Raw genomic sequence first — 25,763 nt, 5'->3', positions numbered from 1 at the left:
ACGCATAACTTTCCACCGCGCTTCTGGACAAACAAACACGCACACACACACAAAAACCATAGCTTCGTTAAATCGTTACAATACGGTTTATTGTTACATTCAACTACGCGAGCGCAATTAATATACCGCACATAAATGCAATGACAAAACTCTTTCACACATACAGTCCTGAATTATTCATAGCAAAATAAAACAGTCTAACTTAGAAATTGCCCTAACTTTAACACAATGTCCCTCCCACAACTTGATATAACTCTCCAAAGCAAAACAAAGACAAGAACATAACTACAAAATTGGCCTATTACCTCACTCACGTATGTCCACATCTGTTTAACACAATACTATCCGCGAACAAGTAACTTACTGTACACTGTCACATAACATTCTATCGCTCCCATATGATCATTTCAGCACACACACACACGCAACCACACATGCACACACCACAGACACAAAGTCACAAATGCGTTCGCAATACGTGCACCTGTACATACAGTGCTTGACATGTGACGTCTTCTGTGCAGCACCATAATTATAATTTTCCTACATAATCCGTGCAACTACGTACTGTCACTGTCATTACTTAAATTAATTCTGTACCAGACCATGACACCTTCACGCGCAATTCACACGTTCAGAACATGACATCATGTATAAAATTACTAACCCACCATGTGTTTCAAGACCAAAATGACACAGCTGAAGACCGTCATGCATATACACAATACAGCTGTATCATGACAAACATACACAATTACACCTACAGCAGATGATGAGCTTCCTAATTCAACACAAAACCCTTACATAGAATACAGTCAATCACAGTTAATTGTTGTCTAAGGAAATCTACAGTAATAACACCTTCATCACTGCAAGAATTTTCTAACCATCAGTGTTCTCACATCATCCACACACATCTCATCACTTCAATACACTACAATGCAGAAAAACACAAAGCAATAGTCAGGTCCTAAACACATATATACACACATTGTTATTCAGCAACACATGACACCTAAAACATAATATGACAAACATCAATTTCCATTTCTGACATAAGCTACCATGTACCATCACTCAAATAATACCCTTTACACCTTATATATCAGCTCAAAACCTACATGTCCCATAACCACATATTCACCACTCAAAAGCTAATGACTACTCAAACTTCTGATTTTACTTATCCTTCTTTCAAGACTATGGCTTACGCATCACCTTCCAAACTGCCCAAAATGGACGATTGCTATACAAAAGCAATTCGAAACAGCTGGGAACTACTCACTGTAAGTATATCCACGTTTACTCCAAAAAAGGACATCAATATATCATATTATAACAAATATACAACCATATATAAACTGTCTCACATTAATTTCAACTGTCTTCTTCTTTCAGTATGCAGCTCAAGACAGACAGCTCACCAAAACTGATTTGCTAAACAAAATACAAGAACACTGTCACCAAATCATGGAAAACCAAATTCACACAACAAAACTACGACACAGTCAAGAAAAAAACCATCGAGTTCCTTAGAAAAGACAGCAAACGCCTTGAACAAGAAAACAAAACACTACAGTACAAACTACAACAACAAAAACAAGAGTTGGAAAACTATGAGCACATCTTTGCAGATAACAGTAAGTATAACATAACACCTTTCAATTACAACATCCAACACACATGCTTCAACACATCATTACAATATACACCACATCACACAACATTTTACTAACCATGACAACTTCACAGTATACATTCATTATAATCAAATGTCCTACACCTACTACTGAAACAAACACATACATTTCCACTAACATTTCAACAAACAAAACATACAAATACTGACACACACCAAACATTCTACTACAACTTCATACATTATACTAAACAAAATCAACGTCAACAATTTACTGCTTTGTAATTGAACTCACCTTGCTTGAAAATATTTCAGTGGAGTGATGAAGAAGAAAAAATCAAAATACCAAATGAAGACAGCACCAACAACACAAAAGGTACGTCACAGGGTCCAGAGCTTGGGGTAAACAGTTCGAGACTTCAGGCATACAGCCTGGAGGGGCAGAGTCCAAACAAATGCCTTCAGGAGGGCGGCCGGGGGGCCGACCAGGCGAGCGAAGCAGATCAGGAGGGCGGCCGGGGGGCCGACCAGGCGAGCGAAGCAGATCAGGAGGACGGCCGGGGGGCCGACCAGTCAGGTGGAGCCTCTCCGGAGGATGGGCAGGGGGCCGAGCAGGCCGGCGGAGCCTCTCCGGAGGACGGGCAGGGGGCCGAGCAGGCCGGCGGAGCCTCTCCGGAGGACGGGCAGGTGTTGGCCGGGCCGCCGATGGGGAACCAGAACCAGGTGCAGGTGTCGGTCGGATCACCAACAGGGAACCAGGAGCAGGTGTCGGCCGGACCACCGACGGAGAACCAGGATCAGGGTTATGGTTTAAACAAAAAGGTGAGGACCCAGATGCAGACTGAAATAATGGATTTAATTAAGTAAAAGGCAAAAATGCACTAACAAAATCTAACTCCAACAAAAGACAAAAAGGAAAATCAAAAAGCACAGCAATAAACTCACAAACAAAACCAGGAACAGGTAATCCAAGAGACACGAGGAAAACACGGCACGAAGACAATCCAGAGTAAGGTCATGGACATAGACTAACACACGATGGAAGACAATGAACAGGCAACGAGACAAGGGAGCACAAAGACTAAATAAACTTAGCAGGTGAGGCTAATCAGACACAGGTGAGACAATCAAGGGAGCAGGTGAAAACAATAAGGGCAGGGCACATAATCCAACAGGCGGGAAAACACACAAAGGCAGGAAGTAAAACAAGACAAAACATACATAGGGCAAGAACTACAAAATAAAACAGGAAACACTAAAAACCAAACTCAGGACTGTGATAGCAGAACTCATGCAGAAAATCTCTAGACAATAAAACACAAATGAATTACATAACTAAACAAGACTAAATCAAGACAAGAACACAATATATTAAATATAAAATCAAACAATGAGAACTCATGACAGGGAGACAAAGTGACATGGTTAAACAAGAAATAATAACTGAACACCAAAATCCAAGAAAACCGGAACTAAACTAGAAACTCCTGACAGCTATGTTCTCCAGTGGTGTTACGTGCCGTGTGTGTGTTTTCTCCCTCTCTCTGCAGGTTCCTGCTCTGCAGTAGAGGTGTGGCAGGTGTGGCTAATCTGCTGATGAGTAGGAGGCTAGAAGAAGGAGAAGAGAGCTGTGGTCTCTCTCTCATACCTCCCTTCTCATCAAGCCTGTGTGGACCAGTGTGTGGCTGGGGTAAAGTTCAGCGTGTGAACCTAGCATGCCTCCAGTGGCAGTGAAGCCTGCAGTGATTTAGTTTCTTCTTTATTGTTAGTTAGCCTACTCTTTGTGTTGAAACTAGTGGTTTTCAGTTTCTCACTCGCTTTAAGTTGTTTTGTTACATTACTGAATAAACCTTTGGCCTACTTTGCTTAATCCGCTTCATCCGTTATTTTACCTGGGTTTTTCAATTTATTGTTACTGCCGTCATCCTCTTAAACATCTTTTGGGTCGTAACAATTTGGGGGCTCGTCCGGGATCTAAATTAACGTTTGATAGTAAAAAGAAAATGGTGTTATAGGCGAGGTTTTTTTTTTTTGTATTGTGTATTTCCTCAGTGTGGTACGCTTAAGTATTGATGTCTGTATGCCAATTTAACTAATCTTTACTGTGTGTCAAGAGCTTCCTCAGATAAGTTAGGGGAGTGTCTAGCTGGGCTGTATCAGCCTTTCCAACAGGCACTCATTTATTATTTTGCCTTTTTTATTTTCGGAGTAATCCTGGGCGAGGTGAGATTTAAATCTCCAAAGGGGGCTGGCGTTTCAGGGTTTCGGCCGCTGATGTGTTGCCTGTGAGTCGCCTCGAGCCCGGCACGCTCCAGAAGATAGATGGGTAAGGTTAAATCAGGCAGGTTCTGGGGAAGTTTGTTTGTGGTAAGGTTTGCTTGGTGTGGCATCTGACATTAATCTTATGTGTTGTCACCAGTGGAGGTGATCCCATTAGTGGTAGCTTTGGTTTATGCTGCTTGGCCTTGCTAGGTCACCTTTTGTTGTGCTGCATCTTTTTCCACAATGGCAGCTTTTGATGTGAATGTCTTTGTTTCAAATCCAATGTTGTTACAGTTTGATAAATGTAAAAAGAGTGACCTGCGTGAGATTGCAGATTATTATGATATCTCTGTGTCCAGCTCTCTAGCTAAAGCCGAGTTGAAAGCTGTCCTTTTGGATGGTTTAATTAATAAAGGCGTTGTCAGTTTACCTGCATCTTATGAAACGCTGGGGTTAGCAGCTATGTCCTCAGCCGAGGGTTGCGCTGATTCTCCAGTGGAGGAAGTGCGCAGGAGTGAACAGCCTGTTGGTTTGACTCCTGCTGTAATGAGCGGTAGAGCTGAAGTAAAGCCACTAACGTTGCCGCAGTTTGTTCCACTCAGCAGAGTCCACACCTGGCTCTAAGCTCGATGCCCGGTTGAAGGTAAAGTTAGCTCGTCTTCAGTTTGAGAAAGAGGAGCAGGATCAGGAGTTTCAGCTTCGTATAAAAGAGCTTGAAATTAAAAATCTGGAAGCAGAAACTGCTATTAAATTGCGGCAGTTAGAGTTGCAGGCCGACTCCATGCGTACTGTTGCCAGTACCGCGCCCCCGCCTGGTTCTGCTGCTGTTTTTGATGTGAGTAAACACATTTCTTTGGTTCCTGTTTTTCGCGAGTCCGAGGTAGAATCCTACTTCAGTGCATTTGAGCGCATCGCTGCTGCTTTGCATTGGCCTGAAGATGTGTGGGCTATACTATTACAGTGTAAATTAACAGGTAAGGCTCAAGAGGCCTGTGCATGCTTGTCAGTGGAGGATGGTTTGATGTATGATAAGGTTAAGAGTGCTAACCTGCAAGCTTATGAGCTAGTGCCAGAGGCATATAGACAGCGTTTCCGTGGTCTTAAGAAACTGTCAAATCAGACATACACTGACTTTGCCAGAGAAAAGAGTATTCTCTTTGACAGATGGTGTGCAGCATGTAAAACTGTTGATTCTAATTCACTGCGCGAGTTAATGTTATAGAAGAGTTCAAGAACTGTGTGCCTGACCGCCTTGCTGTTTATTTAAATGAACAGAAAGTTTCCACTCTGCAGCAGGCTGCTACGCTCGCTGATGAGTTTAGACTCACACAAAGTTGAGCTGTTCCTGAAGTTGTGAATGTTCCAATTCCAGATTCTGAACATGACAACTTAGTCCAGAACCATCCCAATATCTTCACTGTGAGTGTGTTGACCAGAGCTCGGGCCCATAAGCCGGTACAGGATGTGGATTTGTCTGACACCTTGTTTGCCTCTGTTGTGACAGAGGATAACACCCCCTCGACAGGTACACAATTGAACTGCACCTTGGAGGCGGAAAAGGTAACAGAGTCTGTCGGTCCTGTCCAGTCACAGTGTTGCGAGATAGAGTCTGTCACAGCCCCAGTTCCTCTCCCATTAACCAGAGAGGCTCTCATTTCTGCTCAGCAGAATGACCTGTCCCTAGCTAAATGTCTTAGCGCAGCTTCTCAGAGTGCTAGTGAGTGCAAAAAGGGGCAGTCTTTCTTTTTCGATGAAGGTATGTTGATGCGCAGGTGGTTATCTCAGTCGGTTGGTACTGATGATGTTTCAGGGGAGGATTGGAACACAGTGTACCAAATAGTTGTGCCAGTCAATTGTCGGCAACATGTGCTTGAACTAGCACATGAGCACCTATGATCTGGACATTTGGGAATAACGAAGACGTACAACCGTGTCCTAAAACATTTCTTCTGGCCAGGAATGAAAGATGATGTAGTGCTTTTCTGTAAAAGCTGTAGTGTCTGCCAGGTTGTAGGAAAACCTAATCAAGTGGTGCCCCCAGCTCCTCTGCAACCTGTCCCTGCAATTGGAGAACCTTTTGAGCATGTCATTGTTGATTGTGTTGGTCCTTTGCCCAGAACAAAGTCTGGTAACCAATTTCTGCTCACGGTGATGTGTGTTGCTACCCGTTTCCCGGAAGCTATTCCGTTGCGCAAGATCACTGCACCAGCAGTTAGCAAGGCATTGCTAAAGTTCTTCACCACCTTTGGTCTCCCCAAAGTGGTTCAAACTGATCAAGGTACTAACTTTCTATCCAAAACTTTTAAGCAGATGTTGCAGTCTTTGGGGATATCTCACTCTAGTGCATATCATCCAGAATCGCAAGGTGCACTTGAGCGCAGGCATCAAACATTAAAGTCCATGCTCAGCAAGTTCTGTCATGAGACGGGTAAGGACTGGGATGATGGTGTACCTTTTGTTCTGTTTGCCATTCGTGATGCCAGACAGGAGTCTTTGGGGTTCAGCCCAGCTGAGCTTGTGTTTGGTCACAATGTGCGTGGCCCCTTGAAAGTGTTGAAGGAGAAATTTGTGTACAGTGCTTCTCCTAAATTTAATGTTTCTGATTTTGTCTCCAAGTGCAGAGAGCGTCTGCACTGTGCTGCCTTGCTGGCGAAAGAAGCTCTCTCTTCCTCTCAGGCTAGTATGAAGAAGAGGTTCGATAAGAAAGCGGTTGAGCGACAGTTCCAGCCTGGTGATAAGGTTCTTGAGTTGTTGCCTACACCTGGTTCTGCTCTCACTGCTCGCTTCTCTGGTCCCTATGTGGTAGAACGCAGAGTTTCGGATACAGATTATGTCATCCACACACCTGAGCGTAGGAGGAAAACATGTTTGTGCCACATTAACATGCTCAAACCTTTTCATTCCAGAGCAGCTGCCAGTCAGGAGGAGCCAAAAGCTGCTGTCCCTGTAGTGGTCACCCCTTCGTTGATCTGTGTCGCAGCTGAATCTGAGGGGTTGGTGGGTCCATCTGACAGTAATTGTGGTGGTAGGCTGTCCAATTCTAAGTTGTTGTCTAGCATAGATAGTCACTTGTCATACCTCCCTGAAGCCCAGCGGTGTGACATAACTGATTTGATCAGCTCTTACCCCACCTTATTTGGTGATGTGCCGTCATGCTCCACTGTGTTGGAGCATGACATTGATATTGGTAATGCAAAGCCCATTAAACAGCATGCATATCGTTGTTCAACGGAGAAGAGAGAGAGCATGAAAAAAAGAAGTCCGCTACTTAGTTGAAAATGGTCTAGCTAAGCCCAGCAGTAGTCCCTGGAGCTCTCCATGTTTGCTCGCACCAAAGTCAGATGGAACCCTTCGTTTCTGCAAAGACTTTAGAAAAGTTAATGCAGTTACTGTGCCAGACTCTTTCCCATTGCCTCGTATGGAGGACTGTATTGACAGTGTTGGTCCTTCCACATTCATCACCAAGCTGGACTTGCTTAAGGGTTACTGGCAGGTTCCATTAACACCACGTGCGTCTGACATCTCAGCATTTGTTACTCCATTTCTGACATAAGCTACCATGTACCATCACTCAAATAATACCCTTTACACCTTATACATCAGCTCAAAACCTACATGTCCCATAACCACATATTCACCACTCAAAAGCTAATGACTACTCAAACTTCTGATTTTACTTATCCTTCTTTCAAGACTATGGCTTACTCATCGCCTTCAAAACTGCCCAAAATGGATGACTGCTATACAAAAGCAATTCGAAACAGCTGGGAACTACTCACTGTAAGTATATCCACGTTTACTCCAAAAAAGGACATAAATATATCATATTATAACAAATGTACAACCATATATAAACTATCTCACATTAATTTCAACTGTCTTCTTCTTTCAGTATGCAGCTCAAGACCAACAACTGACCAAAACTGATTTGCTCATAAAGATACAAGAACACTGTCGTAGTTTTGTTGTGTGAATTTGGTTTTCCATGATTTGGTGACAGTCAAGAAAAAAACCATCGAGTTCCTTAGAAAAGACAGCAAACGCCTTGAACAAGAAAACAAAACACTACAGTACAAACTACAACAACAAAAACAAGAGTTGGAAAACTATGAGCACATCTTTGCAGATAACAGTAAGTATAACATAACACCTTTCAACTAGTGCTGCAAGCAGCATTGAACGGGCCCTCACACCAGCGACGCAGACGCCGGGGCGTGTCTGCGTTCGGATGGGGCGCAAGCGCAGAGGAAGCTGCCGCCACGTTCTCAGGTGTCAAACGCAACGCAGTGAGAACAGCTCTGAAATCTCAGGCGTGTTCAATAATATCTAAAGGTGCTATATTCTTGGGTTGACAATATGCGTGTGAGGGTTTTTTTTTGTGTAGTCATCAGATGAACGTGGTTCTGATTTCAGCGGTGTAGGTTTTATGTGCTGTAGCTGCAGATTTTGGACGATTTGTAGGTTGTGTGATAAAAGCACATGACTTTACACCTCATTCAAATTTATACAAATGTTGTCATTACCCCTCTGGGGACATTTTTTTGTGCCATGGTTGTGTTTTCAGTGCAAGTCCTAGAAATGTTAACTTCTTGCAGACGTTTGGGCATGTTCAGTTTGGCCAAGTCGGAGGTGCAGATCATGAATTCACATGATTTATTTTGTGAATGTGATGGTGAAATGATATGTGTAAAATGCGGCCCTCTAGTGGTGTTTACGCTATTTACATTTTGATGTTGTGCATCTGACATTGGCGGGTGATGAGGTACTGTGGGGTTGTTAGGTTGCAGGAATTGTTGTTGGTAACATAGTTGTTAATCGTCGTATTGACACCTTGAAATGTAAACATTATCAACGTGTTTTCCATAATTGCATTCTACATAACAATGTGAAGGAGGTTTAAAGGTTGTTGGTTGTGGGGAACAAAGGAAGTGTTGTAGTTTAACAGTATATGTATGTCAAGATGTAGGTAGGTGAGTGGTACGATAAGTAAATTGTGTATTGAAATTATAGTATAGAAAAGGAGGAGCATGTTGTGTTTATAAGAAACATGGCTTTATTAATATCACAAATTCACAGTAAATTTTACAAACCAGTAAAGCTGGTGTTATATTAGTTTTGTTTTTTGCACACACACATATATACAAGATGTATAAATTAAAACACTCACAGAAGTACTTACAGTACATATTGTACTGAAGATGTGTATGGTATGTTATGTACTGGGAAAGACGAAAGGTTCCAGTGATCACTCTGAGTCAGTGTTTGAACAATCACTGTCAGCCTTGGGAACAGGTGATGGAGTTTTGGTGGTGGGAAGTTGAACATCCTGTTGGCTGTTCAAGTCTGTGGGTGGAGAAAGAGCAAGATTGAGGTTAGTAGTTATGTCGTAGCATTGCATGTGAAGGTATATATGATTATGTAATTATGCTTTGAGGCAAGGTAGTTCTTGCTATTATGTACCGTTTGGTAGGACTTGTTGTTGTTCGGGGGGTGAGGTGTGTTCTGGTCCAGGCTCTGTTTGCATAGTGAACAAAGTTAGTGCTGGCATTTATGTTGTTCACCTTAGGTTTTGTAATATCTTGCGGTGTAATGTATGAGGAAGATGTTGTGTCTACATTAGAAATAGTACATATAGAATGTGCAGTGAAGTAAGAGATGTGTCGTCTCTGTAATGTAATATATCTTGATATGTAGGTTTGTACCTTTTGAGCCTTCAGGACAGGTTATGTGTGTTGCGTCAGGTTGCTGGTGGGAGTCTGTTTCCACTGAAAAACATAGCATTAAGGCATTAGAGTGGCATGTAGTGTAAGTTGTCATGCATGGTATATGGTAATTGTTGTCATAATGGCAGTTGTTTGGTAGGATAGAGTCATGTTATAGATGGCATGACGTACCTTTTGTGTTGTTGGTGCTGTCTTCAGTATGTATGTTGACTTTGTCTTCTTCATCACTGTTCACTGAAATATTTCAAGCAAGGCGAGTTCAATTACAAAGCAGTAAATTGTTGATGTTGATTTTGTTTAGTATAATGTATGAAGTTGTAGTAGAATGTTTGGTGTGTGTCAGTAGTTGTATGTATGGTTTGTTGAAATGTTAGTGGCAATGTATAATGTGTTTGTTTCAGTAGTAGGTGTAGGACATTTGTTTATAATGAATGTATACTGTGACGTTGTCATGGTTAGTAAAATGTTGTGTGATGTGGTGTATATTGTAATGATGTGTTGAAGCATGTGTACTGGATGTTGTAATGTAAAGGTGTTATGTTATACTTACTGTTATCTGCAAAGATGCGTGCATAGTTGTCCAATTCTTGTTTTTGTTGTTGTATTTTATACTCTAGGGTTTTGTTGTCTTGTTCAAGTTGTCTGTTGTTTTTACGAAGGAAATCAATGGTCTTTTCTTGACTGTGCCTTAATTTAGTTGTATGGATTTGGGTCTCCATAATTTGGTGACAATGTTCTTGAATTTTGATGAGCAAATCTGTTTTGGTGAGGTGTCGGTCTTGAGCTGCATACTGAAAGAAGAAGACAGTGAGACAGTTTATATATGGTTGTACATTTGTTATAATATAATATATTGCTGTCCATTTTTGGAGCAAACGTGGATATACTTACAGTGAGTAGTTCGCAGCTGTTCCGGATAGCCTTGGTATAGCAGTCATCCATTTTGGGCAGTTTTGCAGGTGATGCGTAAGCCATAGCCTTGAAAGAAGGATAAGTAAAATCAGAAGTTTGAGTAGTCATTAGCTTTTGAGTGGTGAATATGTGTTTATGGGACATGAATGTTTTGCGTTGATGTATAAGGTGTGAAGGGTATTATTTGAGTGATGGTACATGGTAGCTTATGTCAGAAATGGAAATTGATGTGTGTCATAATGTTTTAGGTGGCATGTGTTGCTGAATAATGTGTATATATGTGTTTAGGACCTGACCATGGTTTTGTGTTTTTCTGCATTGTAGTGTGTTGAAGTGATGAGATGTGTGTGGATGATGTGAGAACACTGCTGGTAATACAAAATTCTTGCAGTGATGAAGGTGTTATTATTGTAGATGTCCTTAGACAACAATAAACTGTGCCTGACTGTATTCTATGTAAGGGTTTTGTGTTGAATTAGGAAGCTCATCATCTGCTGTTGGTGTAAATGTCTATGTTTGTCATGATACAGCTGTATTGTGTATATGCATGACGGTCTTCAGCTGTGTCATTTTGGTGTTGAAACACATGGTGTGTTTGTAATTGTATACATGCTGTCATGTTCTGAGTGTGTGAATGGCGCGTTAAGGTGTTATGGTGTGGTACGGAATTAATGTAAGTAATGACATAATTATAATAAATATGGTGTTGCACAGAAGACGTCACATGTCAAGCGCTGTATGTACAGGTGCACGTATTGCGAACGCGTTCGTGACTTTGTGTGTGTGTGTGTGTGTGTGTGTGTGCTGAAATGATCACATGGGAGACAAAGCTGCAAATATGGGAGCGCCGACAGATGTGGACACACGCGAGTGAGGTAATGGGCAAATTGCGTCGTTACTTAGTTGTCTTTGTTTTGCTTTGGAGAGTTACAAGAAGTTGTGGGAGGGACATTGTGTTAAAGTTAGGGCAATTTCTAGGTTAGACTGTTGTTTTAATTTGCTATGAATAAATCTGGACTGTATGTGTGACAGATTTTTGTCATTGCATGTATTTGCGGTATATTAATTGCGTGCGCGTAGTTGAATGTAACAATAAACCGTATTGTAACGATTTAACGAAGCTATTATGACAGAGAGAAAGTGTGTGTGTGTGTGTGTGTGTGTGTGTGTGTGTGTGTGTGTGTGTGTGTAGAAGCGCGGTGGAAATTTCTGCGTGAAATGTTTGAAATGTAGGTTTGTATTTAGGAAATGTAGGTTTGTCGTTACACATGCAATGTTTAGGTTGAATGTGTTGAAAAGCGCAGTTAGTGTGCTGTTGGGTAGCGCGGTGTCTGCGTTCGTTAGTGACTGTCGGTGTAGTTTGTTGGCCTACTGTACTGTTGTGGTGTTAGGCCTGTTGTTGTGACAAGGATGTGGGGGATGGTATTTGATGCATGGTAGATATCGAATGTAGTGGTTCGTGTTATTGCAATGTAGTTCGTGTATAATGAGTTAGTTGGTACACTAATTCAAGACACATTGTAATACATTTAGTGGATTATAGTGTAATAGTGTCTTTAGCCGTTGTCGTCTGAGAAGGGAAACTCGCAGTGTGAGTGTCACTGTCAATGGTGAATGTGAATTAGATTTGCTTTAACATATCTAATAAAATGTTGTGAGTGCATTTCTGCATGGCAAAGTGACTTTTGTCTGGAAAAGAGAACCAAGAACATATACTTACGTTTAGAGTGTCTTGAGAGTTGTTGGAGAACTTGAGGCGTTATGTGTTGAGTCGGAGATGTGTCGTCGTCGATGTCTCATGCAGAGTGAAGGTAGAATCGGAAGTGTAGGTTTTTTGAAGGAGGTGTTGCGGGATTGGTTGGTAACAGCGGATTTCCGTGTGATAACAGACACTGTAGTTATTTTCTCCTTTTTGTTGATGCGTTGATATGATAATATGTGCAGTCCGGTAAACGTAGAGTATGTAGACGAATTATAAGGGTGCAAAGTTGTTTATAAGGTAGTGAAATGATAGCATGAATGTTGGTAGTAGACAGTGAGTGATGACATGCATAGAAAGTTCGCCAAATTGGGCCGACCCTGTGATTAGTGAAATGGAACCTACAGTGTCTCTACAATGTTCGTCCGGTTTACCTACTAAACCAAAGTAGCGCCTTGAGGACATTGTTTATCAGGGAAAGATAAAATGCGAGGAGCAGTTGTTCAAGAAGTTCATTGTTCGTGGAGGTAGATGTGTTTTACTGTAAGATCATAAAGGTTTCACTAAGTATTACTTGTAAGTTTATTTTTATTAAAAAAAGGCATTAAGAATACCATGTTTATAATCAGGGCATATATCAGTACGTTGTGATATGTGTGGGCTTGAAATTGATACATATTAACAATAAGTATACAACAATACGTCATACAATAGTTGTGATTGTTTAATAACAAATGCGAGTATGTGTTTTTTAGGGACTTTTATTTTGGTAGCTGTTAATGTTTTGATAGTTGGCGAGCTGTGCGGACGTAGGTGAGGACAGTGTACGCCCTGCATTATGTGTAATGTGGTATGGCTGCCGCTGATTGGCTTGTTGAAACATTACAGGCTGGACATAAAAGGTGAGCCCAGGTAATGGTCTGTGCTTTTTGGTGTTTCATCGAGAGGCTCCTACTGCTCTTCTGAGACAAGAGACTTTTGTTTCCTGGCTCGTGGGGATCGGAATTTGAAGACACAACAGGAATTTTCATTTCTTTTTTTCTTCGTGTAGCTGTTTTCCTTGAGGATCTCATCATATTAAGGTGAGTGGCATTTATACGTATTATTTGTGTGAGTTGTTGTGTACGTGTTCTTTGTGTGCTTGTTATTTTAGAGCGTGAAGGATTGGTGACGCTTGGTTTACTGTGTACATAAGTTATATGGTGCGAAGTTGTGTAGTTGGTGAGTCGGCAGCACAAGAACAGCTGTTTTAAAGAGTAGAAGATTAAATGAGCGTGCGTGATTTGTTACGTGTTGTGTATTGTTTAAATAGCACGTACGCAAAATTTGGCGCGAAGTAGCTCTGCCTTTGTATCGTAAATAAAGGTGTTAACGTCAGGAAACAACGTTAAATAAGTGTTGTAGATTTGTAACTGTTAGTGTTGGTGTAAATAGCACGTAAGCGAAATGGTGTTACGGTGTTTTTTTGGAGTCGGCAGCACAGGTATATCAGCAAAAGAAAGGGTTACGTGATATTGTTTTTTTACATTGTAGCTGTTGAGTATACCGCACGTAAGAGAAATATAGCGTAAAGTTTATTGCTTTAGAGTATTTTACAGTATTGTTGTAGAGTAGGCAGTACATGTATTAACAGGAGTTTATTAAAGCAGTTAAATGGGCGTGTTTGATTAGTTACGATGTGTTTTGTGTGAACATCTCACATAAGCCAACATGGCTCGATGTTGTTAAATAGCGTAACCGGTATTACGAGAGGGATCCACGTGGCTGCATTTCAAGCATGTTATCTTTGTTTACATGTAGCGTCGGAGGTTTTTTTGCTACGTTGGAAAGGTGAACACGCACTGTGGCGCCTTTACACTGTTGCTTTTACTCGGCTGTGAGGCCTATACGTCGTATGTAATTATGACATCGTAGTCATTTTACATTGGATCACACAATGCTTGCGTATATCATTGTCAGTGATGCACTTCTAAATACTGATATGGTTGTTCTTGGCATTTAAACGTGGTTGCAGTGTAAACAAACAGCATGGTTTTGAAATACATGGTGATGTTCCACGTTAGGGCGTGCAGGTTCATATACTGGATATCGCATTTGTTACGTTAGTATTAGTACTTGTGCTTTCTAAGACGTTGAAAGATGTGGTTTCAACATGTATTCGTGTATTTCCGATAGGATATGAAATTACGGTGTAATAATGTAGGATACCAATGTTAGTGTGAGAAGGATTGTTTTTAGTATGTCGTTGTAATTCCTTATCCATCCGTGTACGTAGCGACTTATCAGAGTTAAGTAAATAGGGGTTTATGCGTATCTTTCTAAGAGGTGTTTGTTATATTTGCAGATGCCTCGCGGTCGTGGTCATCGTCGGTCAGTGGCAGCCAAGATGCGAATGGCTGAGCGGCGTACACCGGACGTGACGTTTCTGAAGCCCAGCAATTGGTTCAATGCACGTATGTATTAATATTTTTTTCCTATATAAGTGTATGTAATGATTATAGTATATTCTGTGTTGTATAGTGTTTTGTAGTAGCAAAAACATTAAGTGTTATTCATACAAAATTAATGTTATGCATGCCTAATATGTATAATTTGTTCTTGTGTGATTTGTCGTTATGAATAGGCAGGGGTACAGGGTATCGCCATGCTGTGCGGAAATGGACAGTTTCGACATTGACTGGTAAATGTCATAAACTGGTCCTTCCAGCTGAGTCTCCTGACAAGAAGGTAATATTTATGATTTCATATAGCAAGTATCAGATGTGTAAATGTAGTAATTGTGAATTGGCCGTTAATAAGTGTTTTCTGTTGTGTTAGTTTGTTCTTCTTGTAGGGGACTCTCATCTACGATCCATTGCTGATGGATTCGTGAAGATGCCAGAGGGAAAACTGTGTTTTGGTATCATGTCGACACCAGGGGGTTCTGCTAATGATGAGAGGATTGAGTTGATTAATGCACCCATTTCCCAATCTCCTGAACTTGCTTGTGTTCTTGCTCCTAGTAACAACCTGACAGCCTCCAGGACCATTGGTGAAGCTGGTGAAGAGTTTGGCAAGCTTCTGACGAGTGCTTGCTCCCGTTGGTCCAATGTAAGCTTACTTGGAAAGGAGTTATTGCTGCTGTTATAATAAATATATATATATATATATATATAGTATACAACAAGAAAATGTTTGTAATTTCCTGTTGTTATAGTATTCATACCTGTTATCTAACCTGAATTGTTATGAACAGGTTGTGGCTGTGGATTTCCCTCCACGCCTCTGCATGGATGTGGCTCCTCAGGAGCTTTTGCGGCAGGAGTTTCATCGTGTAGCAGCTCGTATGGGTATGTATTCTAAAAGATCTGATGTATAGTGGTCTTCACTGTATAATTTATATGTTAGCAATAAATACGTAATTGAATTATATTATTTGTGGACATGAATGACATGCAAAGTATTTGGTGATATTTCATACTCTCTGTTGTCCTATGTTAGGTGTGAAGTACTTGTCCAATGCTGAGCACTTTCCTTCGTCCCAGCCTGAACTGTGGGCCACTGATGGCGTAAGTGCAATTGTTGGTTATGAGTAGAGCACTTTATGGCAGATACATATGGAGTGCATGTGATTGATATGTTATGTATGTTGAACAGATCCACTTGTCTGATGATGAGGGGATGCCTATCTTTGCACAGTTGTTGTGGAATGCTGCTTATACAGTAAGTTGGATGTAAAATGCTTTCTGTTTAGATGTAGTTGATGTGTTTATTTTTGACTGTGTTAATTGTAGTCATGTATGCTATGCATTGTTTGTCTGTAATTCTTGATTTTGTAAGTGTTCCTTTTAACAAATGATCCATTAAGGAAAATATGCTTGTTACAGAAGCTGGAGTCAGTCTCTGCAAGTGCGCAGTCGCAGGTGCAGTCTCCCTCCAGGAGCGTGGCAGCGCGTTTCACTCCAAGGGTGGTGGTGAAGGGGAAGGAAACATCACCACGTCCTCCATTGAACCCCTTTGAGTGGTCTGTTGTTGGACAGAGCAGGAAGGTAATACGCTTGCAATGTAGTTGTGAAATAGAGTTATGGTAAATGTGAAGTAATAGTATGAAATGTAACTGTTTGTAATAAAACACACCATTGTTTGTTAAAACACAAGTATTGTTTTACCGAGGAACTCGTCTGGGGAAACCAGGATGGTTGAGCAGCAGGTTTGTTATGTTCTCTCATGCTATCACAGGAAAACACACTCATACAGCTTTTACAAATGTATGTTTGTAGTACATCATGTATTACAGTATGGTCTGTTTATGAGTTGACAGACTCAACAACAATATTGTGTTTAAATTTGTCTTTTGCAGTTGGTGAAGGAGTGCTCCATCCCATTAACACCGGTGTGGTTTAGTTTTGCCATGTTGGATGCAATGGACAAGGTTGTACCATCAGATGTGCCCTGTGTTGCAGAGTCCACAGGTGTTCCTAAAGGCAGAAAGGTAAATTTTAGGAGAAATTCTACTGTGTATGTAATCTTGATTAAAACAATGACAACTGCGTAAATTGTGTATATGCAGTATGCAATACAATTGCTAAATGAGGTTATGTTGTCTGTTAATCAGAAGCCCATTGTGGTACAGAGGAAGAGGGCTGTGTCCTTCAAGAAGAGCCTGTCACAGTGCCAGGTAAGTGATTGTTTGTATTTTTTATGTTTCAGTTATATATGTATGTTTGTTCTATAGCGAGGACAAGTTAGACAGCAAGGCTATGTTTTAAGATGTACACTAAGAAACTATATGACAGTTTGTGAAGGTACCAATGTTATTGTGTTTATGAAGTGTATTCATGTGTTTGTCTGTTTTAGGTGGAGGAAGTACTGAGTGTTGCAGAGGAGAGCTCCTGTTCTTCTCCTACCAGTGTTGTGTGTGTGGCTGCAAAGGAGGAGGTGTGTTGATTTTCTATGTATATAATGAACAATATAATGACAATATATTTAGGTTGTTTGAGAGAAGTAAAAGTGTCCATCAAATACAGTTTGCTTGAGTATATGTAATTGTTTGTTACCAATAGGTGAGTTTAGTTTGGGCAGTTCATTTATACGTGTTGTTGTAGGTGAAGGCATCACTGGGCAATGAGGGGTGTGTGTCCATGACATCATCGTCCACATCAGTTGTGCAAGATGCTGCAAAAAAGGAGGTTTGTGCTCTAGTGTATTTTCACTGAACATGTGACGCTGTTTGATTTGTTGTAGATATCTGTTGTCCAGGCTAGGTTGCATAAGTGATCCAAACAGACACAAACAGCACAAGTTGTGATGTCATTTGTAGTAGTTTGTATTTATGTGTATGTGTATGTGTGTAGACGTCTGTTACTGTTAATGAAGGTAATATAATACATTTCTTTTTTGCAGGAGGCAACATCTGGTGTGGTAGAGGTGTCGACTGAGTCATCTCATGCCAGGTCTTTGAAGGAGGATGTGTGTGACACGCATCAGAGTTCAAGATCAAGAACAGGTGAAAGTGATGTGAAAGCAGTGTCTTGTGACTGTGCTAAAGAGTTGCCTAAAGCTGTCGTTTGTGGTAGTTATGTAGGACCTGCTAAACACAACTCTGATGTGAATACATTGATAGCTTGTGGCGTTGTGTCTGTAATCAAACATGTGATAGCACCTGCCTGCACATGGAAAAAAAGAGATCTAGATATGATCCGTGCAGAAGGTAGGAAGTTGGTTAACTTCATAGCAACGGAAAGCAGGAAAGTTGAAGCTGAAAAGAAGGTGTTGTGCAACTTGATTGAATGTGACAATGTGTTTGGAAGCAAGTGGAGAGTTGCTATCAGTGAGGTAGAGTACATCAATTTGCCGGCCATGAAACCAGAGAACAACATTGACACCAAGTTGCAGGACCTGCTGTCCAGGGATGGAATGTGTCTGTTGCACTTTGAGGGTGCAGTTAGTGCTGTGATTGAACACAATGGTTACTATGTTGTGGTTGATTGTGGCACACGTGATTCATCAGGATTGGCATGTAGTCATGGCAGACCTGTGTTAGTTTTTACTACCAACATGAATGATCTGCTGTCCCACATCAGTGACCTGAAGGGGTCTTTGAAAGCAGAGTGGTATGCTGCTATCAGAATTAAGGTGACAGAGCTTGAAGCTGACGTTGGCTCTGAGAGTGCAACTGTGGTAGCAGATCACCAAACAGCAGCAGTGGTAGTAGTCAGTGATGTGGTAGAAGAATCTGCATCAGTTGTTGTAGATGGAGCTGCTACGAGAATCACACACAACATCTACCATCTCAACATCACTGTCAGCCCTACAAGTTACGTACGATCAGTTCAGGGCACATTTCATCAGGGTGACCCTCGTTTTGAATTCGGAGGAGTACAGTGTATGGCTGTAAGTTTGGTAGCCATGGCCAAACATACTACTGACAGCGTGTTTTCATGGGAGTCTGATTACCTGGATGAGGTCGTAGTTCTAGGTGACGAGTTGTATTCTTCTTTGAGGAAGAATAACTTGATCCGTAGTGGGTATGCAATGCCTTGTGTGACAGAGATGCCCAAGCAGCTTGTCATTGAAGGTGAACTAGTTGAGTTTGAATATGGTGATGTTGTGATGGGAATTGTGGTTGGTATAAATGTTCAGAAGGAATTTGGCCACACCACTCTAAGGGATGGCTTGGGGAAGTTGTGTACACAATACGACACCTGCTTCCTAACAATTTATGGCAATACTTGTGCAATTATTGGCCAAAATGGACAATATGCAGTAGTAGATTCTCATGCACGCAGTGCAGAAGGAATGATGGATGCTGATGGACTCAGTGTTGTTGTATATTTTAGTTCTATAGACCAGTTATTTCAGCACATATGCAAATTTGCAGCTGCAGTTACAAACACAGCACAATTGTTTGAGATTGCAGGTGTTCGTGTTCAATGTTCAAGATCTGTGCAGCCCAGGCAGGTTGACTCTACATGTAGTTCATCAGAATACAGTAGTGTTCAGCCCCCAATCACTTTTGGAAGCAGCTACAGAGGTGGGAAGCGTAAGCGGGAATCAGGAAGTACTTTGTCAAAGAAGTGTAGAAGCAGTGATGCTGATTGTGATGTTGTTTTTGTGAGTGATGACACAAGTAAGGGACTGCATTTTATCCCACTTAGCATTGAAGTAGCACAAGCTCTGTGCACACAGTTAGATACAGAGTCAGAGAAAGTTGCACCTGTAGCTACAGAGGTTGGTGTGTTAGGAGCTCCATGTACAAAGGCCAAAATAGTTGGTGATGGAAATTGTTTCTTTAGAGCAGTCAGTCAGGCCATCAGTGGAACACAAGACCATCACAAGAAAGTCCGACTTGCTGTAGTGAAGCAGTTGGCAACTAATGCACTGACATATAAGAATCTGTTGAGAAGTGAGTATTCTTCAATGACACAATACCTTAGCATGTCACAAATGCACAAACTTGGGCGTTGGGCTACTGAAGTAGAAATTCAAGCAGCAGCAGATTATTTGGGAGTCAGTATTTTTACATATTATGTTGACCGCTGGCTTGAATATAGTTGTAAGAGTAGCAAGATGTCAAATCAGGGAGTGTATTTAGAAAACTGTGATGGTAACCATTATGACACTGTGGTTTGTGTGCAACAGCCTCTAAATCAGACTTGTTACGGTTACTGCAAGGTAAACAGGTCCTGTACAGGGTATAATAGCAGCCAGCAGAGTGCAGCTAACAGCGGTAGCTCTTTTGTGAGTTTTGGTGAAGTTGATGCCATAGAACTAAAAATAGATGCCTCATGTCAGACCAGGTATGACTTTAGAAGCAAAGGGAAGGGGGTAGCAAAAACAGAAACAAAGACCACAACACGTACTTCTACGTCGAATTATTTGAAAACCAAATATAATTTGGAACGGAAAAGAAAACGTGAGGAAAATATCATTTATCAAGACAAAGTTAGGCGCCGGAATACCATAACTTATTGTGAAAATGTGTTACATAGACAGAAAGTTCAGGAGAGGAGTAGAAAAAAATGTCTCCAAACATATGCCATTGAGTCGCATAGAGAGATAGTGAAGGAGCAGAGTCGAAAGAGAAGTCTCCAAACATATCATGACAGTGAATTGCATAGGGAGAAAGTCAAGGCCATCAGTAAAACAAAATATTTGGAAGATGAATTGCATAGAGAGAAACGTAAGGCCATCAGTAAAACAAAATATTTGGAAGATGAATTGCATAGAGAGAAACGTAAGGCCATCAGTAAAACAAAATATTTGGAAGATGAATTGCATAGAGTGAAACGTAAGGCCATCAGTAAAACAAAATATTTGGTAGATGAATTGCATAGAGAGAAACGTAAGGCCATCAGTAAAACAAAATATTTGGAAGATGAATTGCATAGAGAGAAACGTAAGGCCATCAGTAAAACAAAATATTTGGAAGATGAATTGCATAGAGAGAAACGTAAGGCCATCAGTAAAACAAAATATTTGGAAGATGAATTGCATAGAGAGAAACGTAAGGCCATTAGTAAAACAAAATATTTGGAAGATGAATTGCATAGAGAGAAACGTAAGGCCATCAGTAAAACAAAATATTTGGAAGATGAATTGCATAGAGAGAAACGTAAGGCCATCAGTAAAACAAAATATTTGGAAGATGAATTGCATAGAGAGAAACGTAAGGCCAATAGTAAAACAAAATATTTGGAAGATGAATTGCATAGAGAGAAACTTAAGGCCATCAGTAAAACAAAATATATTGTAGATGAATTGCGTAGAGAGAAACTTAAGGCCAATAGTAAAACAAAATATAACACAGATGAATTGCACAGACAGAAAGTTAGAAGCAACAGTAAGCAAAGTATTCCCAAGATAAATTGCACAGGGAGAAAGTAAAGCAAATGAGTAAACACAAATATAGCTCTAATCATTTGCACAAGCAAAACCTAAAATCCATCAGTAGGGAAAAGTATCGTGTCAATTTAGAACATAAAAACCGTGTTAAAGCAGGAAATTGCAAGAAAAGGCAATTAACAAAAGAAAAGGCAAAGCAGTTTGATTTTGTAATTGAGCAGTTTTTGGATAAAGTTAAAGATGGTCCTGATTTCGTATGCAGTGTGTGCCACAGGTTGTTGTTTAGACATCAGGTGTTACACTGTAAAACAGATGCGTATAATCACAGCAGGGGGATAGCTTCCATTGCAGCAACATGTATAACAGAGGATTATTTACACAAATGTAGTCAGGACTGTGTAATGCCTCGTCAGTGGTTAGAGACAGCTAGAGGTGAGTTGTGGATTTGTTACACTTGTCATAGTAAGATTAGTAAAGGTGAAGTGCCACCTGAAAGTGTTCTAAATAATTTACAGGTTCATCCCATTCCACCAAAATTAGCATGTTTAAATAGCTTAGAACAACATTTAATAGCTTTGCATATTCCATTTATGAAGATGTTGGCATTGCCTAAAGGTGGGCAAAACGGAGTTCATGGACCTGTCACTTGTGTTCCAGCAAATATAGTGCAGACGGACAATCTGCTGCCCCGTTCCAATATGGAAGGCTCTTTATTGCGTGTTAAACTGAAACGTAAGCTTACTTATAAGGGGCATTTCGAATATCAGTTTGTGGACACTGTGCATGTTAGGCAAGCTTTACAATATCTGAAACAGTCTAATACACTTTATAAAGATGTACAGTTTAATGAGGAGTGGTTGAATGCATTTTGTAAGGAACAAGAGGATGAGGCTGCAGGGACAGTTGTGAATGAAAGTGATAAAAAAGCAGAAAGTGGTAAACCTTCTGCTGATGAAGCTCAAGATGAGCTTTTGCATGATAGACAGCAGCACTGTATGTTTCAGGATACGTGTCTCATGCCAGTTGACATAGGTCAGGAAGCACTGGATCAGTACTTTGATGGTATTTTGAATGTGGCTCCAGCAGAGGGAAATAACCCTGTTAAATTGTTGTCAGATCCAGCTAATGAAGCTAAGTGTTTCCCTGTGTTGTTTCCGCAAGGACGCAATACTTATCATGAGAGTAGACAGCACAGGTTGACTTTATCGTGTTATTTTAATAACAGGATTTTGCATGCTGATGGTAGGTTTGCGGAAAATGTTGAATACATATTCTTTGCTCAGTACATGTCTGAGGTAGAAAAGGTTTTGTCTAATGTGTCAATAGCATTAAGAAAAGGAACAGCAGGTTCAACAGCTCAAAGAGTTTGTACTGATCTCCTTAAAGATGAAGAGTCTTTGAAAAAGCTGTTGGAGTGTGATGATGGTTATCGTTTTTTACAACCTCTTAGAGGTACTCCAGCTTTTTGGCAGGGAGCTCAGCGTGAGTTGTTGGCTTGCGTTCGTCAGCTTGGCATTCCTACCTGGTTTTGTTCATTTTCTTCTGCTGATATGCGTTGGCAAAACCTTCTCTATAGTATTTTGAAACAGGAAGGTAGAACACAGACTATTGAGGAGTTAGAGTGGGCAGACAGGTGTGATTTACTGCGTCGCAATCCAGTCACTGCAGCGCGAATGTTTGATTTTCGCTGGCATTGTTTTCTGAGGGAGGTTCTCATGTCTCCAGCTGAGCCTATTGGTAAAATTAAGGATTACTTTTATAGGGTAGAATTTCAGCAACGTGTCTCACCTCATGTTCATAGCTTGTTTTGGATCGAGAATGCTCCACAGATTGATAAGAACACTGATGAGGAAGTGGTAGACTTTATTGATAAATATGTTACTTGTGAGTTACCATCACAAGACGAGCAGCTATTGGAGAAAGTGATGTCTGTGCAACAACATTCAAAACATCATTCAAAGACATGCCAGAAGAAAAACACTGTTTGTAGATTTAATTTTCCCAGGCCAGCATCAGCGCGTACATTTATATGTCGAGGCAAAAGTGTAGAGGATGTAAACACAGTGTGCAAGTGTCAGGAAGATCAGACAGGTAATTTAGCACCCTGTAAATGTGTAGGTCAGAATGCTTCAGGTCAGATGTCAAAAGAGCGAGCACTACAGATAATGACAGCAGTCAAACTGGCTCTTTCTGATAAGGACAGTAGTTTTACAAACTTGAATCAGTTGTTTGAAAGTGTAGGCATAAATCAGGCATCTTTTGAGAAAGCATACAAATGCTTTAGCCGTAATACACATGTAGTGATGAAAAGGGAACTTAATGAGGTTTGGGTCAATCAGTACAGCAAGCCACTTTTAAAATGCTGGAATGCTAATATGGACATCCAGTATGTAGTTGATGCATATGCATGTGTAGTGTATATCATTTCTTACATTTCTAAGGCAGAACGAGAAATAGGATTGTTGTTAGGAAATGCCCAAAGAGAAGCTTCCAGGGATAAACACCTTAGTGCAAAGGATGCAATGAAGAATCTGGGCAGTGTGTATCTTCACAACAGGGATGTGTGTGCTCAAGAGGCAGTGTATAGGTTATCTGGCATGCATTTAAAAGAGTGTTCAAGGAAGGTTGTGTTTGTACCAACAGGGGACAACATTGTTAAAATGAGTTTGCCTTTAAATGTGTTAAAACAAAAGGCATCAGCAAATGATCTAACTACAAAAGACATGTGGATGACTAGCTTAGCTGATTGCTACAAGAATAGACCTGATGTTTTGAGTAACATATGCATGGCAACTTTTGTTTCAGAGTATCGCATTTTAACTAAAAACGAAAAATGTCAGACCAGAATTCAATTGAAAAATGATTGTGGATTTATTACTAAAAGAACACGTTCACAACCAGCAGTTGTGCGTTATGTGCGTTTCTGAGACAAAAATTCCAGAATTGTTTTATCAGAGCCTCATGCAGTTGTTTCTGCCCTACCATGTAGATGTGGAGCTCAAACCTCCAGGCTGTGTTACATTTGAGCAGTTTTATAAGAACGGTGTTGTGACATTTAGTGATGGGTCCAAACCTAGAATGAAGTCACTAGTAGATTTGAATAGATGTAAGTTTGAAGCCGATTCTGAAACATTGGATGACATTCGACAGGACATAGAAAATAATGGAGCAATAGAAGATGCCTGGTGCGAGCTGTGTCCAGAGCAAGAGCTGGAGCGTTTACAGTGTAGGGAGGTACGTCTAGACAATGCGCAAAGTGAGGATGAACATGTGGAAAACATTCCAGATTTAGCAGTTAGTAGTAAACAAGTGGCACATGTAGAAAAGACCAATAACATCATGCTCAGATGTGAAGGTTTAGCTTTGATAAGGTCTCTGAATGAGACACAGTTGGCTGTGTTTTATCAGATAAGACAATGGTGCTTAGAAAAGGTCGCAGGAAAAAGACCTGAGCCCTTACATGTATTTATTACAGGCGGTGCTGGCACAGGGAAAACCCACTTAATTAAGGCCATTCAATATGAAGCATTGAGGTTGTTGTCACCAACATGTCGTCAGCCTGATAACACCTGTGTGTTGTTGACAGCACCTGCAGGAATTGCTGCATATAATTTGCACGCCACAACTATTCACAGTACATTATGCATTGGAAAGGATGTGCGCTTACCTTTCACTCCTTTGGGGGAGGAAAAGCTCAATTCTCTGCGTGCTAGATTGAGTGACTTGTAGATTTTGATCATTGATGAGATCTCCATGGTTGATCACAAGTTGTTGTGTTACATTCATGGTAGATTGAGACAGATCAAACAGACTGGTGACTTCTCCCCATTTGGGAATGTAAGTGTACTTGCTGTTGGAGACTTTTTCCAGTTGCCTCCTGTTAAAGGGAAACCCCTATATATTTATGACGACAGCGTCAGCTTATGGTCGAGTCTATTTAGTGTTATGGAACTGACAACTATTGTTCGGCAAAAAGATCATCTGTTTGCCGAGTTGTTAAACAGGGCTAGAACTCGTTCAAAGGGCACCCCAATGCTTGACAGTGACATTGACACACTGAAGCGTTGTGAAACTGGTGAAGAGTCTTCAGCTTTACACATATTTCCAACAAATAAACAAGTCAATGAACACAACATCAAACAGCTCTCAAAGACTTGTCCTGATTATGTTGAAATAGAAGCACAGGACTTTGTTAACAGCAAGAAAACAGGCAAACTGCAGTTAATACGTGGACACCATGGCAAAACATATAACACTTCTCTTGAGGAAAGTCTGCCTTTGGGCAAAAATGCACGTGTGATGTTGTGCAAAAATGTGGATGTATTGGATGGCCTTGTTAATGGGGTATGTGGTACTGTGACACATATTGTGAGTATCGAGGGTGAACCATTTCCTGTGAAAGGGTATGTGAGGTTTGATGACGAGATAATTGGCGCACAAAAGAGGAAACAATCACCAATTGTTTCGACTGATTTAAAGGCTTCTACATGTATACAACCAGAGGAAGAGAACATGGGGGTGTTGGCATGTATAGTGCAGACAATTTGGCTTTTGAAATAATCAAAGTACCAGATGTGAATTTGGAATGCGTGATGTACAAATATCTTGCTTCAGACATCATAGTTGCAGCCCTTTATCGACCACCCTCTTATCCCATCTCCTTGTTTAAAGAGTATCTTGGAAAGTTGCTTGATTGGCTTAATCC

At 40.8% G+C, this 25,763-nt stretch overlaps 1 protein-coding gene across 1 annotated transcript; it reads left to right on the top strand.

Annotated features, from left to right (window-relative positions):
• Window positions 1–1,202: 1,202 nt before the first annotated feature.
• On the top strand, window positions 1,203–25,618 carry LOC138591829 (uncharacterized). Its single transcript, XM_069662546.1, is given in 18 exon segments — window positions 1,203–1,286; window positions 1,955–2,461; window positions 6,518–6,752; window positions 8,063–8,187; window positions 14,580–14,688; window positions 14,943–14,962; window positions 15,069–15,103; window positions 15,238–15,325; window positions 15,471–15,564; window positions 15,716–15,783; window positions 15,872–15,937; window positions 16,102–16,263; window positions 16,575–16,706; window positions 16,830–16,892; window positions 17,072–17,152; window positions 17,618–19,954; window positions 21,067–23,981; window positions 23,983–25,618. Coding segments are annotated over 18 exon segments (8,757 nt in total).
• Window positions 25,619–25,763: the final 145 nt, after the last annotated feature.

This window comes from Semicossyphus pulcher, unplaced genomic scaffold, assembly GCF_022749685.1.
Source record: "Semicossyphus pulcher isolate SPU_LCO1_2020_fin unplaced genomic scaffold, fSemPul1.0.p SCAF_1, whole genome shotgun sequence".
Lineage (NCBI taxonomy): Eukaryota > Metazoa > Chordata > Actinopteri > Labriformes > Labridae > Semicossyphus > Semicossyphus pulcher.
The sequence above is the reverse complement of the archived record's forward strand: the minus strand, read 5'-3'. Positions and strand labels throughout refer to the sequence as shown.